We start from the raw sequence: 26,385 nt of genomic DNA on the forward strand, positions 1-26,385 counted from the left end.
ATATTTGAAGCAGCTAAAGGACTCTGAGTTTGTGAGAGAGAAGTTTCTTGAGAGGGAAAACCAAAAAGAAGAAGCAAAGTTTCTTGTTTATCATGCCATTAACTTGTACGCCTCTAAGTTTCCACATGTCTCAGCTTTTTAAGTTTGTTGTCAAACTCTCACCTCTGACCTATCTGTGAAAGTAAGACAGGAGCCATAATGGAGAAGTGAAAATAAGTGTAGCATCTTTGGATATTTGTATATATTTCTGGTAACACTTTACAATAACAGTCCTTTAATTAAAGCAGAAGTAAGCAATCCAGTCGTTTTGGCTAACTTCTTGTCAGCCGATGGATTTAGCAGTCCCCGCCCTCGTCCCTACGTCACCGCATTAACGCGCATCCCTTGGCTGCACACACAGAGAGGACCGCCCCTTTATGCCGTTCTCTCTCCTCATTGGATAAAGGTTGTAGGATACAAGGAAAGTTTTCTCCTCGGCTTACAGCAGAGCAGAGTGACTGACAGACCCATGTTTCAGACCAAACACTCTATGTAAGTGATTGCTGTCGGAAGATATGACTATTTAAGACTTATATTAACACAAACATTCCGCTTACTTCTGCTTTAACGTTAGTTAGCACATTATTAAGCATTAATATATAAGCAAATGTGTTAATTAATGCTGAGTAATGCATACATAATGATAACAATTACATTATTCAACTTTTATTATTACTTAATAATTTAGGAACTAACTATAACTTTGAGTAGTAAACATTAATTAACTGCTTACTAATAGGCTACATTAATTAATGTGTTTCCTAATCCTAAGTAATACATAATAATGATTGTTAATATATCTGTAAACAGTTAATTAAGTAAGGGATAATGTACAGTTCGGAGGTTGTTATGGAGAAATAAACCCTGACAAGTTGAATGGAACCCCGACGTGAAGCTACTGCTACAGCTACAGTATTTTGTTGAGGTCAGCAAATGAGCTGTAGTTCCCTCCTCTACAGCAATCTTTTTTTGTTGTTTCAAGGAACAATATGTTGCAATCAGAGGAAATCTGTAATTTCCTGTGTGCCGGGTGTTATAAGGGGTCCTGAAATGGGAAGTGGAGGTAACTCTTCACTCTAGACACCATGGAGACATCAGTGGACTCGCACACCCACAGTAACCCGTTGTTTGGCCTGTCACTCAGCAGAAGTGATCTGTACAGCTTCCAGCCAGAAGGTGAGCACTAAGTGCTAAGTTTCTACTCGGAGAGGGAATTTTAGGTTTGAAACAGTGACTCAAATGTGGCCCATCAAGGCTACATTGTAATTTAAGCTGCTACTGCTAAAATCCAGATTTTATAACCACACACATCAGGCAAAGACGTAGGCTTAGCTGTAAAATAATCGCTTGATTTAAAAAAAATATATATATACAAGTGGAACTAAAAAGTATTCAAATGCATTAACTGACTAGTGAAAGGAAGCTGCAAGCTCACGCTGACACCACAGAGATGCCATGACTCATGTCTCATATGACAGAAAGAAAACAACCGACACAGCAAAACTGACTTCCACTGGGAACTTTACTTGCAGGTACAATTGATTTATTATATAAAGCTGTGTTGCCACACCTGTGCTGCTTCAGACACAAATCTGTCTCCGAGGTGCTGATTCAGAGACAGTGCCACATCAAAATGTACACAGGTCAGTTTTAACGTTGAAAAATAAGAAATGAGGAACTACCCTATCAAGCTCACGTGCAGAAGAAGACAATAGAAATATGACTGAGCACATGTATTTCAGAAAATGCTTTCATATCATCACTGTTTTAAATAAGATTATGAATGGGTTATAGGAGGTGTGTGTTGTAATGTTTTATTTCTTAGGTCAGTTATTAAAGGCAACACAGACTGGACAAATGTAAAACTTGTGTTGATCACATTTACACAATCCCTGTTTGGCACTCAGCGACCATTAGAAAGTTAATGTAGTAACAGCCATAACCAGCAGGTAGCAGCAATGATCCATTTTTCCTATTAGGCGGAGCAGATTCCTACTGGAAGTGTCTTAAATGAAAGCGATTAAAGCATTTCACAAGCAGGTATTGTAGAGAAAACAAATGAATTGCAGTACACAGAGTGGGTGTTTTGCATAAAGTCAGCCATACACATTATTACAAAAAGAAAATGTGTGATTTTGTTCATTTTATTTGATGAGCAATACAAAATTGCCCGTAGTGCATGAATGTGAGTTTCTGTGTGTTGTTCAACTCTCCAGGGTGTAACCTGCCCTTGCCCTATGGAAGTTAGCTAATCTGTATGATAATAAATTCGGTGGATCTTGCAACTGTTTAAAACATATTCTACAAATTCTGTAACTGATATGTGAAGATGAAACTCATTTTGAAATAAACTGAAAAATATAAATCTTCACAGACCACATTGATATCAGCTCACCCTCACAAAAAAGCATCTGTGAAAACTACAGAGGGAGCAGGAAATTCAGTCAATTTGTCAACTTTCCAGGCATAAAAAGAAATCCCTCTCTATGGACCCCCAGCTTCTGACTGACAGCTGACATTTCTATTGGTTGTCCACATATTTTATAATAGGCATTTTGTAGGTATGTGTACGGGCTAACTGGGATACCTTCTGTCCCTTGGAATCACATTTGCTGCAGAACACTGATCTGGTCTTTTAAACACTTCCTGTTTGTGTTTCAGCTGTGAAGCCTGTGAGGCCTAAAAGGCAGTGGTGCTTTATTGGAGTTGTCATTTACCTGATCTTACAGACTGTCCTCAACATCTTTCTCCTTTATGAAGGTATAACTCCATATATTACATTTATTATTACATTTCTTAAGTGATACTATGCATAAGGAGAATGAAGAGTATTTTTTATACCAGATTGTACTGGACCTTTTTCACATCATGATAGATATTGTAAATACATAATAAAGGCAGTTACTAACGTAAAAGTGTTGTCCCAGTCTTCAGGTTGAATGCTTCATTGTCCAATCCCAGGACAGAGAAACTGACATCCAATCATATTTCGCTGGGTGAAGACAACCTCCAAACTCTCATCAACAACAACAGTCAGGAAACCAGGACCCTGAGAGGCAATCTTTCAGCCCTGCAGAGTCAGGTATGCACCGGAAACAGCTTCTGTTCAATTTTGAGATCATATTTTCAATTCAATTTCATATTCAGTTTAGTCTACTGTATATCCATTCTATCTATCTATCTCACAAAAGCGAGTACACCCCTCACATTTTTGTAAATATTTTATTATATTATATCGTTCAAAAATCTTGAACGCAATATGTAATAAACTTTGCCACATTTTGTAATAAGGTGTTAGATTTTGCATCAGTTATTACAAATTGCGGGTGTTGCACTTTTTTTTTATGAAGAAAATGTAATAATTTGGTGTATCATGTAATAAACCACCAACACCCACCAATGTGTGGCAGTAGCCTATATGAATATCTACATGGACTGGACCATGGACCCCCAATTAGGGATGCACATTTAGAATTTTCTTTCTGACCGATAACCGACGCTCATTAACCGATGAGATTACAACGCCCGCTGGGGCGATCACTTTTTTTTTTTGGCCGTTGAACATACATGTGCGCTGCAACAGCTGATTGCTGCATCAGCTGATCGCACTCATAGGAGGTTAGATCATCCAATGTTTAACTTTTTTTATTAGGGCTGTCAGAGTTAACGCGTTAATCCCGAAAATCGCTGTTAATCGCGGCCCATTTTGTCCTCTGTCTGCTGTACTGGAGGACTGGAGTGTGGGACCTCCAGTCCAGTAGGTGGCGGTAAGTAGAGGTGGGTAGTAACCCGCTACATTTACTCCGTTACATTAGGCTCGTTCGAGATGAACTGCGCCTCGTCTGGATGGTCAGCGAGAGCAGGCGGCAGCAGCAGGGGGTGGTGACAGAAAGCTGCAGTCAAGTCGGACAGTTTCCAGCCGCCGTCAATACAAATAGGAAGTCACCAAAGTATATATTTCTTATGCTGTACTGCAATTGTCCAATAAATAACCAATATATTTCTCAGGACATAAGTTTGATTCAGTGTGAATATTTTTTTAAGCAGTAGGCCTACAACATGAGATTCATAATCTAACATTATACAACAGTGTTTGCAGTCCTAACTAAGAGCCAATCAGCTCGTGATCTGGCGCGTTTCCCATCATGCCCTGAGGCTTGCAGGCGGTAGCAGTCGGTGGAGAGCAACTGCGGCGCCTGGCTCTAAAGACTGCGGCCGCCTTCATCTCGTGAGGTTATCGTTGCAGGCGCGTGCATGACGTCAGAGCAAGTCGGGATCAAGTCGGACACAAATCTAACCGGCATGCATTGTGTGCTGGTCACCGGCGATCGATTCTGCGCACGCCTGGCTCATCTCGAACGCACCTATTTACTTGAGTAACTTTTTGGATAAATTGTACTTCTAAGAGTAGTTTCAATGCAGCATACTTGTTACTTTTACTTGAGTATATTTATTCAGAAGAAGCGGTACTTTTACTCCGTTACATTGAGCTTCATTCCGGTCGCTACTCGCTACTTTTTCTTATCAATCCAATGTGCAAATTGTTTTGTTTTAATGAGATACTTCCGAGCCTCTGTCACATGACTGCATTTCACCAATCAGATGTAGCCACTTGCGACGTTTGCCTCCGTGTAACCATCAGACAGAGCCAGGCAGTCACATGACTGCACACAAAATCTCCGCGGTAAACAGGACGGCCACTCCGCCTCAAATTTGAGAAACTGCGGCTAGTAAATGTTTAGGATGACGTCAGCCCTGGTATGTCGTGGATAATGTCCGTCAAGGCAAAGATATTCAATATAAACCGTCTTTGGTGAAGGTTCTCAGTCATCCAGGTCGTCTTATTCTTCTTCCTCCAAAGGAAGTTTAAACCCCATACACACCTGGAGACATGACTCCTAGTCACATGACCACCCCTCCAGTTTCGGGGGTGTGGTCATGTGACTTTGGTTTCACTAGAAACCAATCATAGGACCACCCACTCTGGGTTTAAATACCTGGTTCTGGCATTCAGACAGTTCATAGACCTATGTAAGTTATTGTGGCTGAATTTGTCTTAAAGCAGAAGTGAGTGGTCCGGTCGTTTTCGCTAATGCTGCGTTCCAGGTAGGCTTTTGAAATCGTAAATTACAGCTTCAAGTCACAACTTACGACTTTGTAGCGTTTCAGGCAACCCACTCGTGTTTTTCCGACCTGTTTTACCGGTGAAAGTCACTATAACGGCCACTCGTAACTTCCGACCGGTGAACTCGTACCAGATCGAACTGGTACCACTTCACGGTCGGAAAAATACGAGTTTCCTTGAACGCACCATAACAGTCCTCGTCCCTACGTCGCCACATTCACGGCGTTCCTTGGCTGCACACACAGCCCTGCATGCCGTTCTCTCTCCTCATTGGATAAAAACTGTAGGATACGATAAATGTTTTCTCTTCGGCTCAGAGCAGAGCAGAGGGACTGAGAGACCCGTGTTTCAGTCCAAACACTCTATGTAAGTGATTGCTGTCGGAAGATATAACTATTTAAGACTTATATTAACACAAATATATCACTTACTTCTGCTTTAATTTATGTTACTTTGTAAAAAAAAAAAAAAAAAAGTCATTTAGGCTATTGTCTTAGTTGTTAAATGTTGTTCTTTGGCAATATCTGAATTTTTTCATTGCTATTATATTTCTGTGTATTTGATTAGGCCTACATTTACGCGCTGATCATTAAGCGAACAAATCAGAGGTTACTCAGCAGTTACTCAGTACTTGAGTAGCTTTTTCACCAAGTACTTTCTACTCTTACTCAAGTAAATATTTGAATGGCTACTTTTTACTTTTACTTGAGTAATATTATTCTAAAGTAACTATACTCTTACTTGAGTGCAATTTTTGGCTACTCTACCCACCTCTGGCGGTAAGGCACCTTCAAGTTGGATGCCAACCGCCAGCCCCGAGACGAAGAAAAATGAGAGCGGATGTTTACAGTCTATGGGATGTACTTTGAGCAGTGTCAGAGTGTTGCCGACTTTCTCTTGTCAAAAACGACTAGCGACAAATCTAACGACTTTTCCCGGTGGTGTTACAAACGTTGCTGGTTTGAAGACTCACAGCTGTTTTCAACGAGTAGATGGTGCTGCCGTGAACTCCAACCGCTGCTGCTCGGAGTTGCTGCTTGTGTGTCTCGCTGTGACTCTCGAGCTGTGTCCCAGTGCAAGGGCTGCAGCCTGAACTGGCACACAGCTTCGGGCTCGGATTTGATAGCCATAGTACAGATAGACAGGAAAGGGGGAGGCAGAGAGAGAGGGAATGACATGTAGGAAAGGTCTGCCCGACGCGGGATTCGAACCGGGGACGCCTGTGTTGAGGACTGTAGCCTCTACATGGGGCTGCCGCCTTAACCACTGTGCCACGCACCGCCCCAGAAGGAAACTTCTTCTAAAGATGATGCACAAGAAAGGCTCCCTGTGTCGCGGTAACACAGACAAACTGTCTTTTTATTTATTGTCTGATGTCAATAAAGATGCGTCGGGGGGAAAAAGTAGTTTTGTTCCAGTGGTGCTATGGTGAGCTCCTTGTTCTTGGCATGATGGTCTGGTGCTGCTCATTGCAAAAATAAATTGTAGCCTGTTGCAAATACGCGCCTGGTTCTTATAAACGCCTGGGCTCCAAGTCGATTTAGCATATTAAACGCCCGGGCTACTAAATGGTCATCTACGGTAAATGACATTCTTGATTATCCAAATATATCTCCTTTATTTATGAACAAAATCATTGATTGTACTGTATGGACAGTTATATCATGCTTGTCTATCAGAATACAACTTATGTGAAAGAGGAAAGGTACTTATTTTTATTCAGAAAGAAGTGTTTCTTCTAGCACTGCTTTGACATCACAGTTAAAGGTTTGTTATTGCCTTGTCAACAGGTCAACGGTCTGTGTGGGGAGGATGGCCAGTTGGTCAGGCTGAGGGCTGACCTGAGCCTGCTCAACACCAGCAACTACAACCTGCAGGGCAGACTGACAACCATCAGCCTCACACCAGGTACGATACTGTGTGTGTGTGTGTGTGTGTGTGTGTGTGTGTGTGTGTGTGTGTGTGTGTGTGTGTGTGTCAGGACAGTGGGGGCGTGTCCGCTGCAGGCCAAGAAACCACGCCCACTGCATAAGAACTAGGCCTGTAGCCTACAACGTCTCTGATACAACCTAAAAATGAGGTCCTCAGTAGAGACACAGCTCAAACTGTTCTGTAAGGGATCTAGCTATGCTAGGTTGAGGTTGCTACACGGATCTGTTTAGGTGGTGCACACTTGAGTTAAAGCAGAAGTAACCGGAATATTTGTGTTAAGTCTTAAATAGTTATATCTTCCGACAGCAATCACTTATTTAGAGTGTTTGGTCTGAAACACGGGTCTGTCAGTCACTCTGCTCTGCTGTAAGCCGAGGAGAAAACTTTCCTTGTATCCTACAACCTTTATCCAATGAGGAGAGAGAACGGCATAAAGGGGCGGTCCTCTCTGTGTGTGCAGCCAAGGGATTCGCGTGAATGTGGTGACGTAGGGACGAGGACCAATAGATCCATGACGAGGGCGGGGGCTGCTAACTCAATCGGCTGACAGGAAGTTAGCCAAAACCACCGGATCGCTTACTTCTGCTTTAAGAAGTAAACACAAGTTGGATGTACTCTGCTCTCCGTCTCATCATTGTTATCGCCCGACATAAGACATAACACAACATGGTGTCAGTGTGGGATCTGTAAACTCAGAGAAGACAAACTAAACCTGAAAAAAAAGAAGAAGAGAACAAGGGAAACATGCTAGCAGCAGCGGCCGCACAGGTAGCCCCGCTGCTAGCTCCACAGCTAGCCCCACCAGGCAAGTTCGACTTCACGGACGCTAATGAATGGCTGAGATGGATGAAACGCTTCGAACGCTACAGAATGGCATCAGGACTGGACAAGCAATCGGAGGAGTTTCAGGTGAACACTTTTATGTATGTGGCTGGTGACGACGCTGAAGATATTTTGAATGTACAACCTCTGACGGACGCAGAGAAAAAGTCATACAAGCGTGTCACGGAAGCTGTCAATGTGCACTGTGTCAGCAAGCGGAACGTCATATTTGAAAGAGCATGCTTCAACAGACGGAGCCAGGAGCCCAGTGAGAGTGTGGAGTCTTTCATAACTGCAGTACACACACTGGCTGAACACTGTGAATTTGACGCCTTGAGAGAACAGTTAATAAGGGGCCGTATAGTTGTAGGCATACGAGATGCTAGGCTATCAGAAAGCTTACAGTTAGATGCAGATTTAACATTAGAAAAAGCCATTACAAGAGTTAAACAGAGTGCAGCAGTGAAAAAAAACAACAGCCAGTGCTGAGAGGGACAGAGTAAGCAACTGGAAAAGTGGAAGTCATTTATAAAAAGAATAGCAGGGGACAAAAAGGGACAAAAGAGAAAAGTGACACACAGTCTTCAGGATGTGGCAGATGTGGAAATTCAAAGAAACACCTGTGGAAAGACTGCCTTGCCCGTGATGCAGAGTGTAGGAAATGTCACAAAAAAGGACCTTTTGCAAAGAAATGCAGATCAGGCTGCGTTGTTCATGACATTACACAGGTGCAAATGGAAAGTAACGAAAAGGAGGACTTTGCTTTCTTAGGAGAAATGCGCTCAAAAGAAGCCAATGAGTGGATTGAAATGCTACAGTTGAATGGGGATTTTTTAAATTTATTTATTTATTTGATTAGGACATTGCATATTAATCAACATGTCAGCCAGAGCGTCAATGTAAATATGCCGGAGTTAGCATAGTTGCTAATTCACATCCGTTGTCCTAAGGCACCACACCAGGCGCCACACCATATGTCTGCCCCACGTCGAGTTCCCCTCCCACTACGCGACAAGGTGAGGACATAACTGGATCGGATGGAGGCTGTGGGGGTGATATCTAAAGTCACATGACCCACTTCATGGTGTGCTGGCCTCGTGGTGGTGCCGAAACCAAAATCAACGGAACGACTCAGACTGTGTGTAGACCTGACAAACCTGAACACGTGGGTCAAGTGGGAGAGACATATCCTGCCAAATGTGGATCACTCACTAGCGATGCTGACAGGAGCAAACATCTTCACCAAATTAGACGCCACATCAGGGTTTTGGCAGATCCCCCTGACCGAAGACAGCGCTCTCCTGACCACTTTCATCACTCCATTCGGCCGCTATTGTTTCAACAGGCTGCCGTTTGGAATATCCTCAGCCCCAGAACACTTTCAGCGTCGGATGACACAACTTCATGAGGGCTGTGAGGGCATGGTGTGTCATGCTGACGACATTTTGGTGTATGGCAAAAATCAGAATGAACATGATACTAGACTGCACCAGGTGCTGATGAGACTTAGTGAGGAGGGGCTGACTTTGAATAAGGAAAAGTGTGAATTCGCCAAAAGCAAACTCATGTTTCTTGGACACAGTGAAACCCGACCCGGGCAAAGTCAAAGCCATACTGGACATGCCAGAGCCCACCTGCGTTGCTGATGTCAGACGAGTGATGGGCATGGCTAACTACCTGGGCAAGTTCCTGCCTCACCTCTCCCCATATACACAGCCCCTAACAATTCTACAGTCAGAGAAGACAGAATGTTGCTGGGGGACACCACAGCAGAAAGCTTTTCAGAAGCTAAAATCAGAACTGAGTTCACCCTGGAGAGTCCTGGCCGTATACTCACCATATGCAGAGACGCGTGTGTGTTGGCTGATGCATCGTCATTTGGGATCGGAGCGGTTTTGATCCAGAAACAGCCAGCGAGTGAAGACTGGAAACTGGTGGTGTTTATCTCCAGACAGCTATCTGATGCTGAGAAACACTATGCTCAAATCGAGAAGGAGGCACTGGCAGCAGCCTGGGCATGTGAACGGCTGCAATCGTACCTGCTAGGTATGAGCTTCACAATCGAGACTGATCACAAACCCTTGGTCTCTTTGCTGAGCTCCAAAGCGCTGGATGAGCTTCCTCCTCGTGTCTTGAGATTTCGACTAAGACTGTTCAAGTCTGCAGGCTGCAACAGCTAGCAGAGAAGCAGAAAGATGACCCTGTCTGCAGTACATTAAGACAGTACTGTCAAACAAAGTGGCCTGACAGAGCTCACTTGCCACCTGATATCGGTATGTGAGAAATTACCATAGACTGTAAAAAGAATGGACGTAGCGTCCGTGACGTCACCCATTGGTTTTGGGTAGTCGTTTTTGTGACTCAAATATGGCGGCCTGGACAGCGCCATGTTGGATTGGCCGGCCGAGAACCCGCCCACTCGCCTCGAAGCAGCTGTCCACGGAGCTGCTCGGACCTGTCACTCAACGTTTCCGCGCCCTAATTGGCCAGAGCTTTAACCTTATAACAGTAAAACGGTAGAGTTAAAAAAAAATTCACCCCCCTCAGAGTGTGTGCGGGGGTAGAAACTATCGATTGAGACGAAAAAACGTTCTGACACCAGGCTTTTAACATGTTTACTGAGGATGTAAAATCGGCGATTTTAACATGGGGGTCTATGGGGAATGCTCCCTTCTGACACCAGCCCCCAGAGGAATCCGAGGGGATTGCAGTTTTTTGAACGCGGAAGTGAGCTTCACTTCTCAGACCGACAACTGCCCCCTTGGAAATTACCTGTCCATGGCTGGAGACCTTCTCTTAAAGGGACAGAGGATCGTCATCCCCAGCTCCTTAAAAGATGACATCCTCCACCAGGGTCACCAAAGGATAGGAAAGTGTCGAGCCAGGGCCCGTCAGTCAGTCTGGTGGCCAGGGCTCTCAACTGAAATAAAGAGAAAAGTGGGAAACCATATGCATCAAACACAGGACCACACAGAGGGAGCCTCTGTTGACAACCCCTATACCTGAGAGACCGTGGCAACGTGTTGGAACGGATTTATTCATCTGAAGAATGAACAAGAAAACCTAGCTTTTACTGTAGGGCAGGCAGGATTTTTTAAGTATGTTTTTTGGGGCTTTTTTCATACGTTTATTTGACAGTAGGCTACAGTCAAGAGAGACAGGAAATGGGGAGGCAGAGAGATGGGGAATGACACACAGGAAAGGGCCGTCCGATGCAGGATTCGAACCGGTGGCGCCTACACGAGGACTACAGTGTAGCCTCAACACATGGGGCGCCTGCTTAATGCACTGCACCACCCGGCACCCCGGGCAGGCAGGAGATTTTAACAACAGCATATAAATCACCGATTGAATCTGTCCTGACCTTCATCATCACATCCTGACCTTCATCATCACATCCCGGTTCACACTAATTTCAGTAAAAAACAAATCTAAGCACCCCCGGATCATCAAACAATCATGTAAAATAACTGGAAAAACTCAAACTCTGCTATCAGAACTCCATAACTAAGCAGTCCCCTTGTCAAGAAAAACATTTAATTCATTCCCACAGTCATACATCCCACATTCTAAACAAAAACTGAACAATTCAAATGCACCACAACACTGATTACGTTGTCAGCACTTTAGTCCGTATGCAGTATACCTGTGTTTTTCTTTCTTTTAGCATTAATGCCAGGTTCTAGTGTGTACATATGAGCAATATTCTTATGTGTTTCTTTAGGACCTCCTGGTTCTCCGGGCAGAGATGGAAATACTGGGCCACCAGGAGAGAAGGGCTACAAAGGTGGGGCGCATGACGTCTGTCCGACTACCAATTCTCCGACCATACATTTCTTTATTTTTGCGTCCATTAGTCCTACCTCTCATTCCTCTGACTTAAGTAGCCCTAACCCTTAACCTTACCCTAAACCTAACCTTAACACTGTAGAATGGGTAGTCAGAGAAATGAGCCGTCTGACTTTTGGGCAGTCGGACTGATGTATGCTCCCCACAAAGGTGAGTCACCCTTCGTTGCTTCCTCACCTCACATTTAGTGTTTCACTTAGAGGCCAGGAAGCAGCTGCACTGGCTTTCTGTTCAACGCCACCTTAAAAATGTGCTTCTCACAACTAAGTCACAACCTGCACCTATGCATATCTCTAATCTGCTCTACCTTGCAAACCTGCCCATCAGTGACGTGCGGTGAGCTCTAGGACAGGGTAGGCAGGCGGGGCGGGGGGGTCAGGTCGGCACATCAGCTCACATACATACATTAGATTATCCCTCACTTATTAAAATCCAACTCATCAATAACAGGATCACGATATTGGTGCACTGCTCACAACACCCAACAAACCCTTTTTCTAAAAAAGGGTCCTATGTTCCCCGCTTTTCCCCAAAAGGGTTCTATGTTCCCCTCTGTGTCCAGACAGGGGAACATAGGACCCTTTTTTAGAAAAATGGTCCTATGTTCCCCACTTTTCCCCAAAAGGACCCGGGGAACATGCAATTTTTGTACACATACCTGGAAGTGGAGTTGTGAGTGACTTGGCATATTTTTGCCTATTTTTGAGTGAGAAGTTGAGTTGTGACTTTGAGTGAAAAGTGTAGGCTAATTGTCCCATTGGTTGGGTTTAGACAATGAAGAAAGGAGTTGGTTAAGTTTAGTAAAAAGACCAGGTAGAGGCTAGACAGGCCAGATAGATAGAGTCCAGATAAGTAGAGAGAGTCCATCGACCAGCAACAGCGGGGAACATAGGACCCTTTTTCAGGAAAAGGGTCCTATGTTCCCCAGTATGTATTGCGACCGGGGAACATAGGACCTTTTTGGTAAAAACGGGGAACATAGGACCCATTTTCAAAAAGAGGGCCCTATGTTTCCCCATAGGGGAGTTGTCTAAAAATACCATAAATATAATTTTATATTATATTCTCTCTAGGGGACAGTGGTGTTCCAGGACCCAAAGGTGACATGGGAATGAGTGGACAACATGGAGAACCAGGTTGGTGGGTTTCATTAGGATTCTTTATATCATGTACTTGTTTTTATATGATTTTAAAATGTGTTCTCATATGGAGGATAAATGACATAATGAGGCTCCAACATAGTAAAAAATGTGTAAAAAAAAAAATGCTGCTGCGGACATTTAGATAACTGACAAAGAAGAACAAACTGTAGCACCCAGACAAAGCAGGACTCACTGCAGTCATCTCTTATGGCGCATTTCCACTAGCACGGCTCGGCTCGATACGGCTCGGCACGGCACGGCTCGGCTCGGTTTGGTTGTGTTGTGTTTCCATTACAACTGAGTATCACTAGTACCGCCGTGACGTCATTTACACGGCGCCGAGCAACGCTCTAAACTCTGTAAATATATAACTTGAGCAACATTTGAAACATTTTCAGGCGAGAAAGTAGTCGTTTAGATCCCCAACGTGTTGAAAAACTGACAAAATACCAGCTGTTTACAATTTTGTTTCAACGAAGTCGGCGTTACTAAAGCTAGCCGTAGTGAGCAACGCACTTCCGGTTATTTTCACAAAATAAAATACCCGTTGCCTTTTATCATAAGGAAAGCCATTACGATAGAATTGGTGCTTTTACTTTGTAAACAGGAAGTGAACCTACCATCGCTGTAGCTAGCTTTAAACCGCCGTTTTGACTCCTATGCTCTCGTCCCGTTAACGGCATTTAACCGTTCAATATGCCTTACCGGAGAGTCTACCAGCTCTGAGATCGGCCTGGTTCATTGTAAAACATTTATTTATTGATGTAAATGTGGTGTTTTCTGTGCGTACAGACCCCAAGGCAGTGCTGCTCTTCTGTCTAACCACAAACAAACTTCTGCTACAGCCACAATTGTTAGATTTCATCAATGAGACCAACATTTAAGAGTTTAACCAGCCGGTGGTAAACCTCTAAAAGCCATCGGGGAAGTTAATTAGCGGTCTGTTCTCCTCGGGGTGACGATGGTAGGCTGGCCCGGCGGAGCACGTCAGGAGCCGGGCTGCTGCCTCTGTGATGAACCGGTCGCTGCTCGGACCTGGAGCTTCACTTCTCCGAAAAACATCGGGGCAAACTTCTAAACAGCCGTCGTTTGGATAAACTAACCGCACATGGGGATCTAAACAGTTACTTTCTCGCATGAAAAAATATTAAAACTTAATAAAGTCACGTAATAACAGAGCCAGTCCCAATATTAGAAATTCTCTGGTAATAACAGGCTTCAGCAGGAACATTTCTGTTGTCGGTCGTCGCTTCCAGTGACGACACTCATCGGCCAATCAGTGGAAGGCAGTCGGCTGACGTCACGTTTTAGTAACGCTTCGGCTCGCTTGGAACCAGGGCTGAGGTGATACCAAAAATGTACCCGGTTGCAGGTACTGCGTGCTAGTGGAAACACGCAATAGCGCGCCGAGCCGTGCCGTACCGAGCCGAACCGTGCTAGTGGAAATGCGCCATTACTGTACTGTACTGCTCAACCTCAAAACTGCTTCCCTGTTTCAGGCCAACCTGGACCTCCTGGACCTTCTGGTAAGCTTCCAGTTTTGATAAACTTCCATGACATTAGAAACCTTTGGTTGAGACCAGGTAGCCCATTATTGGGTCCTCCCATCATGGTGTTGTCAGTTTGATCTCAACCCTGATCTCAGCTAATATTGGATGGATATCATGAAATCTTGTAAAGACAACCATGGTCTCTAGAGCAGCCATTCCCAACCTGTGGGCCGCGGCCCCCTGGTGGGCCGCAACGGTATTGCAAGTGGGCCGCCAAATCATTTTCAAAATAGTATGATTTTTGTGGAAATATTTTTTAAAACATATTATATATAAAAAAAATAAGCCTGGGCGATAAAACGATCTCTAATCGGGACCGCGATTATGATTATCAGCTATGGACATGTTTCCTTGATATCACACGGCAGAAATTAATGCGACAGCGGCCTGTCAGTCTGCCGTCTGACACACCGCCGCCTGTCGCGAGTGTGTAGTAGCCTAGAACACGGTGCGTGTGGAGCGGTACATGAGACGAGTCCGACCCGGTCCGTTCGCCTGTGTCGGGTCGTCATGTGTTTGAAGCGTCGCACCAGACACCCAGCAACGTAGGCTACTTTGATTAGTGTCGGAGGCGGAGGGTTGAGTGTCCAGTAGAGCAGCAGGCCAGTGGGGAGACAGAGGAGGCTCCAGCAGCTTCATGTTGCTGCTGAGAGGAGCAGAGTTGAGCCAGAGCAACGTGATGTCACTCCGGTAAGAAAGGAGGAGAAAACTCCGAATGTAAAAAAAAAAAAAAATACTCCGAATGTGGAAACACGGCGCTGCTCGTGTTGTTTATTCTGCGGTAACACGTCTTATATGTTGACTGGTCTACGGCGTGAAGAACATGCGCTAGGCTCCTGTAGATGCAAGGTTGTGTACGTGTGTCAGCGCTGTACACAGACACACACGCACCGTTAATATAATACATCCATGACACGCACACACGGGGCGCAGCGTCGGAGCAGTGAAACAATAACCTGATCACCTGAGCTGACGTGAACTGTGAATCAGAGCACTAAAAAAAAGCTAAATATTCATCAAGAACCATATCCTATTATCAAGATAACAGATGTTGATGTAGGCTACAGCTGCCTAATCCCTCTCACTGCAGGTAGCCCAGTCCTAACTAATGCAATCTAACATTGAACAGAGAGGCATGAACATCTTTATAATGAAAATATTATAATATATATATTTTTTTTTTAATGATTAAAATAAAAATAAAATATTAATATTCTTTAAAATGAAATGAACAGAATGGTGTTTCTGGAGAGTTAAAAAATAGGAAAACAACAACTATGTAAATCAAACCAAACTGTGGACTTGTGAACTGTCTCACTCTCAGTGAACATGAAAGTGAACTCTCCCAAACTGAAGCCTTCTCTGTTATTCAGGATTTAGTCAGGATGCTCCTCCAACTGGCAGCTGTGTTACAGTAGTGACTGTGGAGCTTCCTAAATGTCCCCTGCTTTCAGTTCAATCCTGAATCTTTATCATTAAATAATAAAAATAAAAAAAGCTCTGAGAACGCATCATTTGGTCGATGTAGGTATGAAGGTGGGCCGCGAACATTGTTTAGATTTTCAAGTGGGCCCCGAGTTGGAAAAGGTTGGGAACCCCTGCTCTAGAGAATGAATCCTTTACTCTTTCTGATTCCTCTATATAATTCAGAATTCAAAATCAATTAGATTTGTTAAAAAATAAAGAAAGGAAAAGAAAAAACTATACTCCAGCTGGCTCCACTGGTCAACTTACTGTATATTCAGCGCAGATGTACTGTAGGGTTAGGGTTAGAATCAATCTGATGCATAGCGTGGCAAAGGCCACAACTTGTCCACAAGAGAATTTTGGCGTTTCTGGATTGTGTATTTGCTGAGTTTTGAGGGACAGGGAACCAGTACTGTTCACTTCAGCTCGTGTCTCAAAATAACATGGACCGATAATTAAAGTTATTACACCGCTCTATTGAATGCTGCTCTCTGATTGGTCCATTGCTGCGTTCTGCACGTGTGTGTGTCTGTGTGTGCCTGTGTGTGTGTGTGGGGCACTTGGCAGAGGTTCATAAAGAGACCTGACGGAGTATTATCTTGAAATTTCCGACCAAGTCGCAGAGTTTACTTTCACTTTCATCAACTTACCAACTGGAGCTTTAAAGCAGAAGTAAGCGGAATATTTGTGTTAATATAAGTCTTAAATAGTTATATCTTCCGACAGCAATCACTTATATAGAGTGTTTGGTCTGAAACACGGGTCTGTCAGTCACTCTGCTCTGCTGTAAGCCGAGGAGAAAACTTCTTGTATACTTCCTTGTATCCTACAAGCTTTATCCAATGAGGAGAGAGAACGGCATGAAGGGCTGTGTGTGCAGCCAAGGGATGCGCGTGAATGTGGTGACGTAGGGACGAGGACCGATAGATCCATGACAAGGGCGGGGACTGCTAACTCCATCAGCTGACAAGAAGTTAGCCAAAACGACCGGATCGCTTACTTCTGCTTTAAATACAGGACATTTTACAGCAACCGTTTGTTTGTTCTTAAACCACTCTTTTAAAATATTGCGCTGTACCAGCAGTCAGTGTGTGTGTCTGTGTCTGTGTCTGCGTCTGTGTGCAGGTCCACCTGGTGTCCCAGGGAATCAAGGACCAAATGCAAAGGGAGAGAAAGGAGAGCCTGGAGGCTCAGGTAAGGATCTTTCACATGACCTAATGAATAATAAGAATTGTTTTGTGCCCATTCATAGATTTTTTTTTTTTTAAAGAAATGCCTGTAAGTTTATTGTGGTTTGCCAATGTTGTCAACACATCTTGGAGTGTACCCTGATGAAAACCCTGACTGCAACTGGGTTTTAGGGTGTGTAAAGCCCTTTGCAACAAACTGTTTCTAAAAAACGGGCTATAGAAATAAAATCGCCTTGCCTTGCCTTTTAGGGTTTAGCCTTCTGTATCTGAGAACAGAGACAAGAACATCATGAGAAGCTGTTTTCAAGTCACATGTTTCCTATCCAGTGAACACATGTGGTTTACTTTTGACATTGTAAAGAAGAAGATTCTAATCGACTATAAAAAAAAAAGGGCTCAGGCCATAATGTTGTACTGACTGTTGTCCCCTTGATTACAGGCCCACAAGGAGACAAAGGTGACATGGGGAATTCTGGCAAAGCAGGTACCTGAGAATGTGAAAGGCTGCGTATATGTTGCGTGGCTGCGTATATGTTGTCGTATATGGTGTATAGACCTTTTCAGAGAGTATAAACAAATACAGGTGTTACCAAGGATACTAATTAAGGCTCCATTCCATTTAGTGTACCAGAGCGTTTTCTAATGAGCCACACCTGTCTTTGTTTATACTCTCTGAAAAGGTCTATAGCTGTCTGTGTGTGTGTGTGTGTGCTGATCTGTATAGCTTGTGTGTGAGATACCTCACTTCTTTTTGTTGATTTGTTGTGCACAGGGTCACCTGGAGTTCCTGGGCCCAAAGGAGACAAGGGAGACCGGGGAGATGTTGGTGCAACAGGACCTACAGGTGAACTGTGTAACATCTGCATTGTCAAGTATCCCAGTGCTAACTCTTGATTCCTCATCATCAGCTCATGCTGTGATAAATGACATGAATAATGTTTGAGTTCAGTCTTCATTTGTTTTACATGCACATTTTGTAAAGGTAATGATTAATTTAGGATCAAATAATGTAAGACACAAATGGTGGCCATCCAGGCCTTTATGTCTTTAAGACAAACCTGAAGTTTGATTTATCTGGTTAGTCTCATGTGGCTCTACTGTATAAATGAATACAGCTGGGTATCATTTGTGTAAAGCTGCAATTGTAGCTTAAAGCTTTGATAAGATGATAAGAGCTTACTGACAGACGAATGTAGGGTTTAAATCAGGGCTTGGTCCATAAATACAGTTAATATGACAGGACAGGGCAGGTTGGAAGAGAATGTGCACATGTCATGCTGGGATTTTTGGATCTAAGCTCTGATTTAGAACAACATATTCCTCCTGCTGCAAGCAGGTTTCCCTGAGACTCATCATCACATTAATGATCAGTCATCAGATTGTTGACCAATAGGGATTAAGACTACGTTTACAGGTGCCCGGCTATTTTCATAAACGGACATTTCACCCTCTCCGTTTACAAAAAAAACTGCGTGCACACCAATCCGTTTTCAGAAAACTTTTCGTTTACACTAACTGTGCGTTCACACCAAAAGCCGGAAGTCAATTCATTTTCAATGAGAGCCCGGCGACACTGAGCGTCCAAAGCGTCAACAGGCGTCGCCGCGCTTCCAAAGCGTCCAAAGCTTCCAAAGCATCACCAGATGAGAAGTTGAGCCAGGTTTAACTTTAGGGTAATTAGCTATGACGCGGTTCAGCGGCAACCGGCGGCAGCCTGTCAGAATAGAGATGTCCATCGGCTGCCTTTTTTTTGTATTTCGGCTCCCCAATGACCAGCGCGATCGAACTTTGACGTCAGTCACCTGACGAGCGGCCAAAGCGGCTGAAAATATTTGCCGTTTTGGGAGCTGTCTTGTCTGACGCCCACCCTCGAGCGTTTTTGACGCTTTGGAAGCTTTTGGTGTGAACGCACAGTTACACGTGTATATATGCCGTCAAGAGCATCAGAATCCCGCACATGATCCCACATAGCAAGCAACAGCAACAACAACAACAACAACGTCACTTGCCCTCCTTGTGTGTAAAGTTTTAATATTTTTTCATGCGAGAAAGTAACTGTTTAGATGCCAAATATACAGCCAGTTTATCCAGATGACGGCTGTTTAGAAGTTTGCTCCGATGTTTCTCGGAGAGGTGAAGCTTTTTTTTTTTCCGGAGAAGTGAAGCTCCACCTGTGGAGCAACGACCGGGACATCACAGAGACAGTGTCCGCTCTGCAAAGCTGCTCGGTCGGCCAGCCTCTGTCGTCCTCCCGGGGGACAAAATTATCGCTAATTAACTTACCCGCAGGTTTTTAGAGGTTTACCACCGACTGGTTAAATTATTTTTAGGAGATAAATGTTGGTCTCATTGATGAAACCTAACAATTGTGACAGTAACATTAGTTTGTTTGAATGAAAAGAGAAGCTTCATGTGTGTGGACAGAAGAGCAGCGCTGCCTCGGGACTCTGTACAGAAATCACCCCATTTAACGTTCTAGCAATAAATAAATGTTTTACAATGAACACCCAGTCTGCATTAAATTTTATCATTATTATTATTTATTTATGTAATATGGTTACGGCTACCCAAATCTCAGTTTTTCTCTGTTTACATGCAAACGTGCAAACGGAGTTTTACAAAATCTCCACTCTGGCCGGAGTTTTTGAAAAGCATCGTTTTCAGGGGCGATTTCTCCGTTTGCGTCTAAACTGAGGGTGCAAACGATGGTTAATGTCTCTGGGTACATTCGTACGCCTAAGAGGAGAGATCTGATATTTGACAGTCCACATTGAATCTTTCTTTTGGCTCTATTATAGTAGTTGTATTACTTTGGGTTTTTAGAACTCCTCCTCTATTTATTTTTGTTGAAAAAAAAATCAGGACAGTGGGAGGCAGACACAGTTTCTCAGGGGTTAGTGGCATGCAAGACTGTGATTCTCGTCTCAACTCTGGGTTGTCATGGTGTTGACTTTCTAATGAACTCAGTCAGATCACTACGAATGAGAGCAGCTCCATCCAGTGTAGAATGTATGCTGTCTCTTCGCTTACCTGCTACTGAGCTTTCAAAACGTCTGTTCTGAAGTTTTCAATCTTTTTGTTTGTAGTTTAAAGTTAAAACAACAGTGATGCCATCAATATGACACACTCATGCTTTCCTCCACAGGTTCACGAGGACCACCAGCTCTCAAAGGACAAAAGGGAGAGAAAGGAGCTATAATGGGTTGTAAGTCTGCGCTGTAGTGAACAGAGACAATAGGATTAACGAACAGAATGTGGGAAACATGGAAATGTTAACAGGAGTTGATGAAGGCAGCTTGAAGGCAGACTTTGACCAGTGCTGTTTCAGTACTATGGTGTTCTCTGAATCCAGATTGGAAAGCTCGTTGCTGTGCAGATGTTCGTGTAGCTGCTCTAGGACAACCTTCTCGAGGATCTTAGAGATGTAAGGAAGGTTGGATATAGGCCTATAGTTGGCTAAGACATCTGGGTCAAGAGAAGGTTTGGCTACACATGTAGTTTACCACCACCAGTGTGAATGCGGCATGAATGAATAATGGTTGCTGTACGCGCTTTGGGTAGCTATTGGGTAACAATAGAAATGCACTATATAAATGTAATCCATTATTATTATTATTAGTCATATTTTTCAATGCAAATGCAAATGTATTAAACATTAACCAAAAATCAATATTAATAATAATAATGATACAAATCTCCAGAGCCATCAAAGGCACTGTATTGACATTAAAAAAATATGATCCAATTATTACACGATGCACCACCTGAGTGCTTACAAGCTGATTAATTTCTGGCTAATTTCAATCATGGGTCAGGCCATGGAACGCAAAAGTCATGCATTAATCAAGCATTATTGCAGGCTTAAAATGTATGAAAGTTAAAAAAATATATATATATACTCATGGAAGCCACTAGTGTAACTGTTGGATCTCTTCCATCATTAACATGGGGATCTCTGTTGTCACAGCGGATGTGCGACTTGTGCCAGGGCCGTCACGAGGACGAGTTGAGGTCCTGTACCTTGGAGTCTGGGGCACCGTGTGTGATGACGGCTTTGATCTTATGGATGCCAATGTAATCTGTAGGACCCTGGGCTATAGGTCTGCCTCTTCAATTATCTCTGTCTCCCCAGGTAAGAAGTGCACTTTACCCATCATGTTCTCTGCCCCATACCATCCTCTAATGCTCAATAATCTACAAACCCTCACAATTAGTTTTCTTAAGTATGAATTTACTGTGGGTTAATCTTCTTAGGTCAGACCAGGGTTTCCCGCAGCGCTTTCCTGTTAAGGCGGCCGCCTTAACAACAAAGAGCTGCCGCCTAAACTAACGTCTTAAAAAAATAAAAATGTAGCGATATTCACAGCACACACACACACGACGGTGACATTAACGCGCGCCGCCACGTCTGCTCATAGCGCAGCAACAATGCAGCAGCGTCAGGCCGTCACTGAAACGCTCCGTGGAACCGAGACATGACACGGCGCGCCCGGTGTAAAAGTTCTCAGAATCAGCCCCGGTGACCGCGGCGCTGACGATTGGGGGTGAGTCGCGAGCGTCATATGTCTTGGTAGAGCACGGCCGCTGCAGCGACCCTCCGACAGTCCCATCGCTGCTGTCAATCCCCCCTCTCACTTTCTCTCCGCGTCCCCGTCTCTCTCCAGCTGCCATTTCAAAATAAATGCATAAAAAGCCAGAGAAAAAAACAAAGTAGGGGAAACACTGCTTTGTTTTTTCTGTCTTTTTATGGTTTAGTAATTCTTTCATTGGTGCAGTAGCAGCGTTCAGTTACCACGAGCGTAGTTGTGACCTGTTGTGATCATAGATGGCATGGCATATGTTTTTTATGTAAGTCCCTTCGAAAAGTCCCATGACCAGCCAAACTCCTAAAAAAAAAAGCGTGATTTATAGTTCATAACATGGTACTTTTGGCATATGGCACCAGGGCCGTTGCTAGGAATTCTGGCCCCCCTGAAAGTATACTAAAGTGGGCCCCTGCCCCCTCACTTTTCCACTTTTACGTATCTATTATCATTTCTTATTTAGCCTACTTTGTTTTGATGCTAATGCAGCATTACTATGAGTATCAGTCAGGGTCTTATGCAGAATAATTCAGTCATACAAAGATTAGACTACTGGGGTTTTCGTGGGCCCTACTGGGCGCTGGGCCCCTATAATGATCATCACCTTTCTCCCCTATACAACGGCCCTGTATGGCACTACAGGACCAGTTAAATATAAAACACAATTTTATACAATATACTGTATATAAGTAGGGGGTCCCCGCTCCATCTCTCCATCAGTTTGGGGGTCCTTGGCCTGGAAAACGTTGAAGACCCCTGCTCTACACACCACAGAGAAGCGCGCATGCATAACGGCAGCGCGCATGGTGAAAGCGAAACTTAATATGGCGCACCGACCGCCCGACCCCCCCCCCCCCCCCCCCCCCCCCCCGCCAACAGGACAGACACCACCTTAACTAACACATTTTCTGGGGGAAACACTGGGTCAGACAGCAAAACAACAACATAATTAAGCACTTGGAAAATGAGGACGGGGTTATGGTAACAGACATGAGTTACATGAATGAATCATTCTCAGCATTGTTTCAAGCATTGTATGCATCATACCAGGAGGAGAGAATGTTTTATGTCCCAGATGCATCTGTCTTCTCTGTTGGGGGACATTATATGCAGTCATTTCGGGTAAACTCTGGACTATATCCCTTCAGGACACTTGGATTGCCCTGGACGAGCGGTGTGGAGGAATATTTCAAGGTTTTTGTGTAGTTTTATGGACCTGTTTGAGTCGGGCACGATGCATGCATGTGTCGCATGAACGTGCGAGCGCGCACCAGGCAAATTAAGATTAGGTTAAGGTTAGGCACATAATGAGAATTAGGGATGGGCATTTCGAATAATTTTCTAACCGAGTATCCTAACCTTGTCGTACCCGGGTAACCGAATACTGTAATAAAAAATAAAATTACGTCATGTCTGACGGACAGAGCGCAGCCGGTGCATAAATGCGCTCTGTCCGTCAGACAGTCCACATTACTGACACACAGCGTTGTCAGACTAAATATCAGGTGGATAATAAGAGTAGAGACTGGAGTTTAAGATGCACATATGGGGCATATGTGCATCTTTATGCCGGGGAATGTAGTAAACCTTTATTTTACCAGGCAAGAATTGTTAAGAATACATTCTTATTAAGGCAATGGCCTGGTAGGAGGTGAAAGACCTCCTAAGGGGAAGGGAGAGGGGGAGTATAACATTAAAATATAGACAATAAAAGCACATACAACAACAGTGACACAAAAGAAGAAAGACTAAAGACAATAAGCCAACATAATGCAATGACATACCACAAAATGACAGTTAGTTTGACATACAGTGACATACAACAAGTTATGTAAGGACAGAGACACTAAAAGTAAAAACAGTGATACTAGACAACCATAAATGAGACAGTAACAAAACAACAACAGTAACAGACGGTGTTAGTGAGGTTAGTGAGGTGACAGGATCAGAGAGAGCTTTGGCTGGGACAGCTGCAGGTATACTTTATGGATTTAGTTATGACATGTTTGAAGGAGTTGACAGAAGTAAGAGTTTGTAACTGTAAGGATTTTTGGAGTTGATTCCAGCTGTCGGCGGCAGCAACCTGGAAGGAGGAACAGCCCAGGGAAGAGTGCACCCTTGGGGCATTTAACAGGATGAGAGGGGCAGAACGGGTGTTGTGTATAGGGGGAGGGCGCAGATGCAGAAGCTGGGTTAGGTAGGGAGGAGTAAGACCTAGGAGGGTTTTGAATACCAGCATCAGCCAGTGAATGTTGCGCCTGGTTTCCATGGGGGGCCAGTTTGCCAGGGTGTAGAGGTCACAGTGATGGGTCCTGTACGGGGCGTTGGTAGCAAATCAAATGGCGGAGTGGTATAGAACGTTGAGCCGTTCCAGTGCTCCTTTGCAGGCAGATCTATATATGACGTCACCGTAATCAAAAAGTGGAAGCACAGTGAGCTGGACCAAGGAGCGTTTGGCAGTGGCAGTGAACGAGGAGCGGTTACAGTAAAGAAAGCTGAGCCTGGCCTTCACTTTTGACTGCAGTGAGGATAAGTGCTCAGCGAATGACAGGCTGCTATCTATCCAGACTCCCAGATATTTATAAGAGGATACCAGGTCAAGTTTATGGCCGTCAGCGGCCAGAATGGTACCATCTTGGACAGCGTGCTTACGACCAAACCACATGACCTTGGTTTTGCTGGAGTTTATGGATAGGCCGAGGGCAGAGAAACCAGACTGTACGGCTTGGAAGCTCTGTTGGAGTGTTTCCAGGGCGATTGCATGGGAGGGGCCGGTGGCATAGAACACTGTGTCGTCGGCATACAAGTGAATAGATGAGTTGGCAGCTGATTTAACTATATCATTTATGTAAATTGAGAATAGGACTGGGGCTAAGATTGAGCCCTGTGGAACACCATTTAAGATAGACAGGGGTTGTGAAGAAATACAGTCAGATTTCACAAATTGGGTGCGTCCAGTGAGATAGTTCTCGAACCAGGCTAACGAGCTGTTTGAAGCACCGATGGAGTTGAGGCGAACCAAAAGCTGTTTACTGTTTAATAAATGCGCTGCATGCTCTCTGAGCGCTGAGCGCAGCGCATTTATGCCGCGGCTTCCTCGGAGGAGAAAACTTTTTTTTCTTTTTTTTTTAAATCATTAGCGGTGCTTATTTATTAGTCCACACTACATTTTGGTGCCTTCGGTCCTCTCTGCCTCGCATCGTTTCAGGAAATAACTGGGAAGGTTTCAGAATATTTGTAAACTGAAAGTATATTTTCTAACAGACTTGATGACACCTGTCGTCTCCCTCCCGACGGCTTACGCCGAGGGAACCACCACAGATTATTGTAAAAGGTTTGAAAGTCCGAGGCTCGATCCAAAAACGCTTTTACACAGCAGAAAATCACGTTGCTTGATCCGAAACTGTTTAACACTACAAAAAGCCGAACCATGGCGTGATGATGTAGTTTGATCCGACACTAGACTGCGCTCTAACGTGCCATTTCTTATAGGTTAACCGGATAATAAATTCATAACCGAGTAGCAGATTGCCTACTCGGGTACCCGGGTACTCGGGTAACCGTGCACATCCCTAATGAGAATAATAAAATCACAATGAATGGTGACAGATAAAAGTGCAGTGATGCATCCTATTGAAGGACAGGGATCAAGAAATAAGTTTGTAGTAAAACATGAACAGGAGAGGGGGCAATACACACCCCTGGGGGAACCAGTGGAGGTGCAGCTCTGGATAGATAAGAGTGCCATTGACCCGTACTGTCTGTGTCCTATTATTTAGGAAATTTAAGATCCAGCCCACAAGATTATTACTTAAATTGAATTGTTCCTTGAGCCTATCTATTAGATTAGAACATGGGGTTGGATTATATTAAACGCAGACGTGAAATTAATAAATAAAAGCCGAACATGTGTGCCTTTCCCTTCTAGATGTTTAAAGCTCATATTTGTAAGAGTGACAGTAGCATCCTCAACTCCTCTGTGTGGCCTATAGGCAAATTGCAAAGGATCAATATCAGACTCTGCCCTCTTTATAATTTCAGATCTCACAAATCTTTCAAAGGTTTTCATTACAGTGGATGTCAGAGCGATAAGTCTGAAGTCATTAAAGCAGAAGTGAGTGGTCCGGTCGTTTTGGCTAATGCTGCGTTCCAGGCAGGCTTTTGAAATCGTAAATTACAGCTTCAAGTCACAACTTACGACTTTGTAGCGTTTCAGGCAACCCACTCGTGTTTTTCCGACCTGTTTTACCGGTGAAAGTCACTATAACGGCCACTCTTAACTTCCGACCGGTGAACTCGTACCAGATCGAACTGGTACCACTTCACGGTCGGAAAAATACGAGTTTCCTTGAACGCACCATAACAGTCCTCGTCGCTACGTCACCACATTCACGGCGTTCCTTTTTTTTTTTTTTTTTCTTTCTTTATTGACAAGCAAGTAGAGTACAATATCGTTTTAAGACAAAAAATAGATATGGAACAAGGTAAAAGTCAGGCGATACGGTAATAAAAAACAAAACAAAACAATAACAATTAGAAGAGGAGAGAAACAAATAAAAAAAAAAAGAAAAAAAAGAAAAAGGGTACATACATTGGTCACGCATAGAATACAGAGTACACAAAGATTATGATCATCAAAAATCCATAAAGTCATTAGAAATAATATTAAGATTAGACATTCATCAG

At 43.9% G+C, this 26,385-nt stretch overlaps 1 protein-coding gene across 1 annotated transcript in view; it reads left to right on the forward strand.

The window, feature by feature from the left end:
* The first annotated feature begins 1,108 nt into the window (after nucleotides 1–1,108).
* The window catches only part of LOC311004492 (uncharacterized protein), a 32,504-nt gene continuing 7,227 nt past the window's right edge, over nucleotides 1,109–26,385 (forward strand). Inside the window, exons 1-12 of the mRNA XM_083996568.1 lie at nucleotides 1,109–1,215; nucleotides 2,701–2,799; nucleotides 2,967–3,121; nucleotides 6,955–7,072; nucleotides 11,643–11,705; nucleotides 12,841–12,903; nucleotides 14,409–14,435; nucleotides 17,052–17,120; nucleotides 17,556–17,600; nucleotides 17,889–17,960; nucleotides 20,262–20,321; nucleotides 21,084–21,248. Coding sequence (XP_083852694.1) covers nucleotides 1,125–1,215; nucleotides 2,701–2,799; nucleotides 2,967–3,121; nucleotides 6,955–7,072; nucleotides 11,643–11,705; nucleotides 12,841–12,903; nucleotides 14,409–14,435; nucleotides 17,052–17,120; nucleotides 17,556–17,600; nucleotides 17,889–17,960; nucleotides 20,262–20,321; nucleotides 21,084–21,248 — 1,027 coding nt within the window. The 5' untranslated portion in view covers nucleotides 1,109–1,124. The remainder of the gene's footprint in view (nucleotides 1,216–2,700; nucleotides 2,800–2,966; nucleotides 3,122–6,954; nucleotides 7,073–11,642; nucleotides 11,706–12,840; nucleotides 12,904–14,408; nucleotides 14,436–17,051; nucleotides 17,121–17,555; nucleotides 17,601–17,888; nucleotides 17,961–20,261; nucleotides 20,322–21,083; nucleotides 21,249–26,385) is intronic.

The sequence above is a fragment of the Trachurus trachurus genome, assembly GCF_905171665.1.
Source record: "Trachurus trachurus genome assembly, chromosome: 21".
NCBI classification, from domain to species: domain Eukaryota; kingdom Metazoa; phylum Chordata; class Actinopteri; order Carangiformes; family Carangidae; genus Trachurus; species Trachurus trachurus.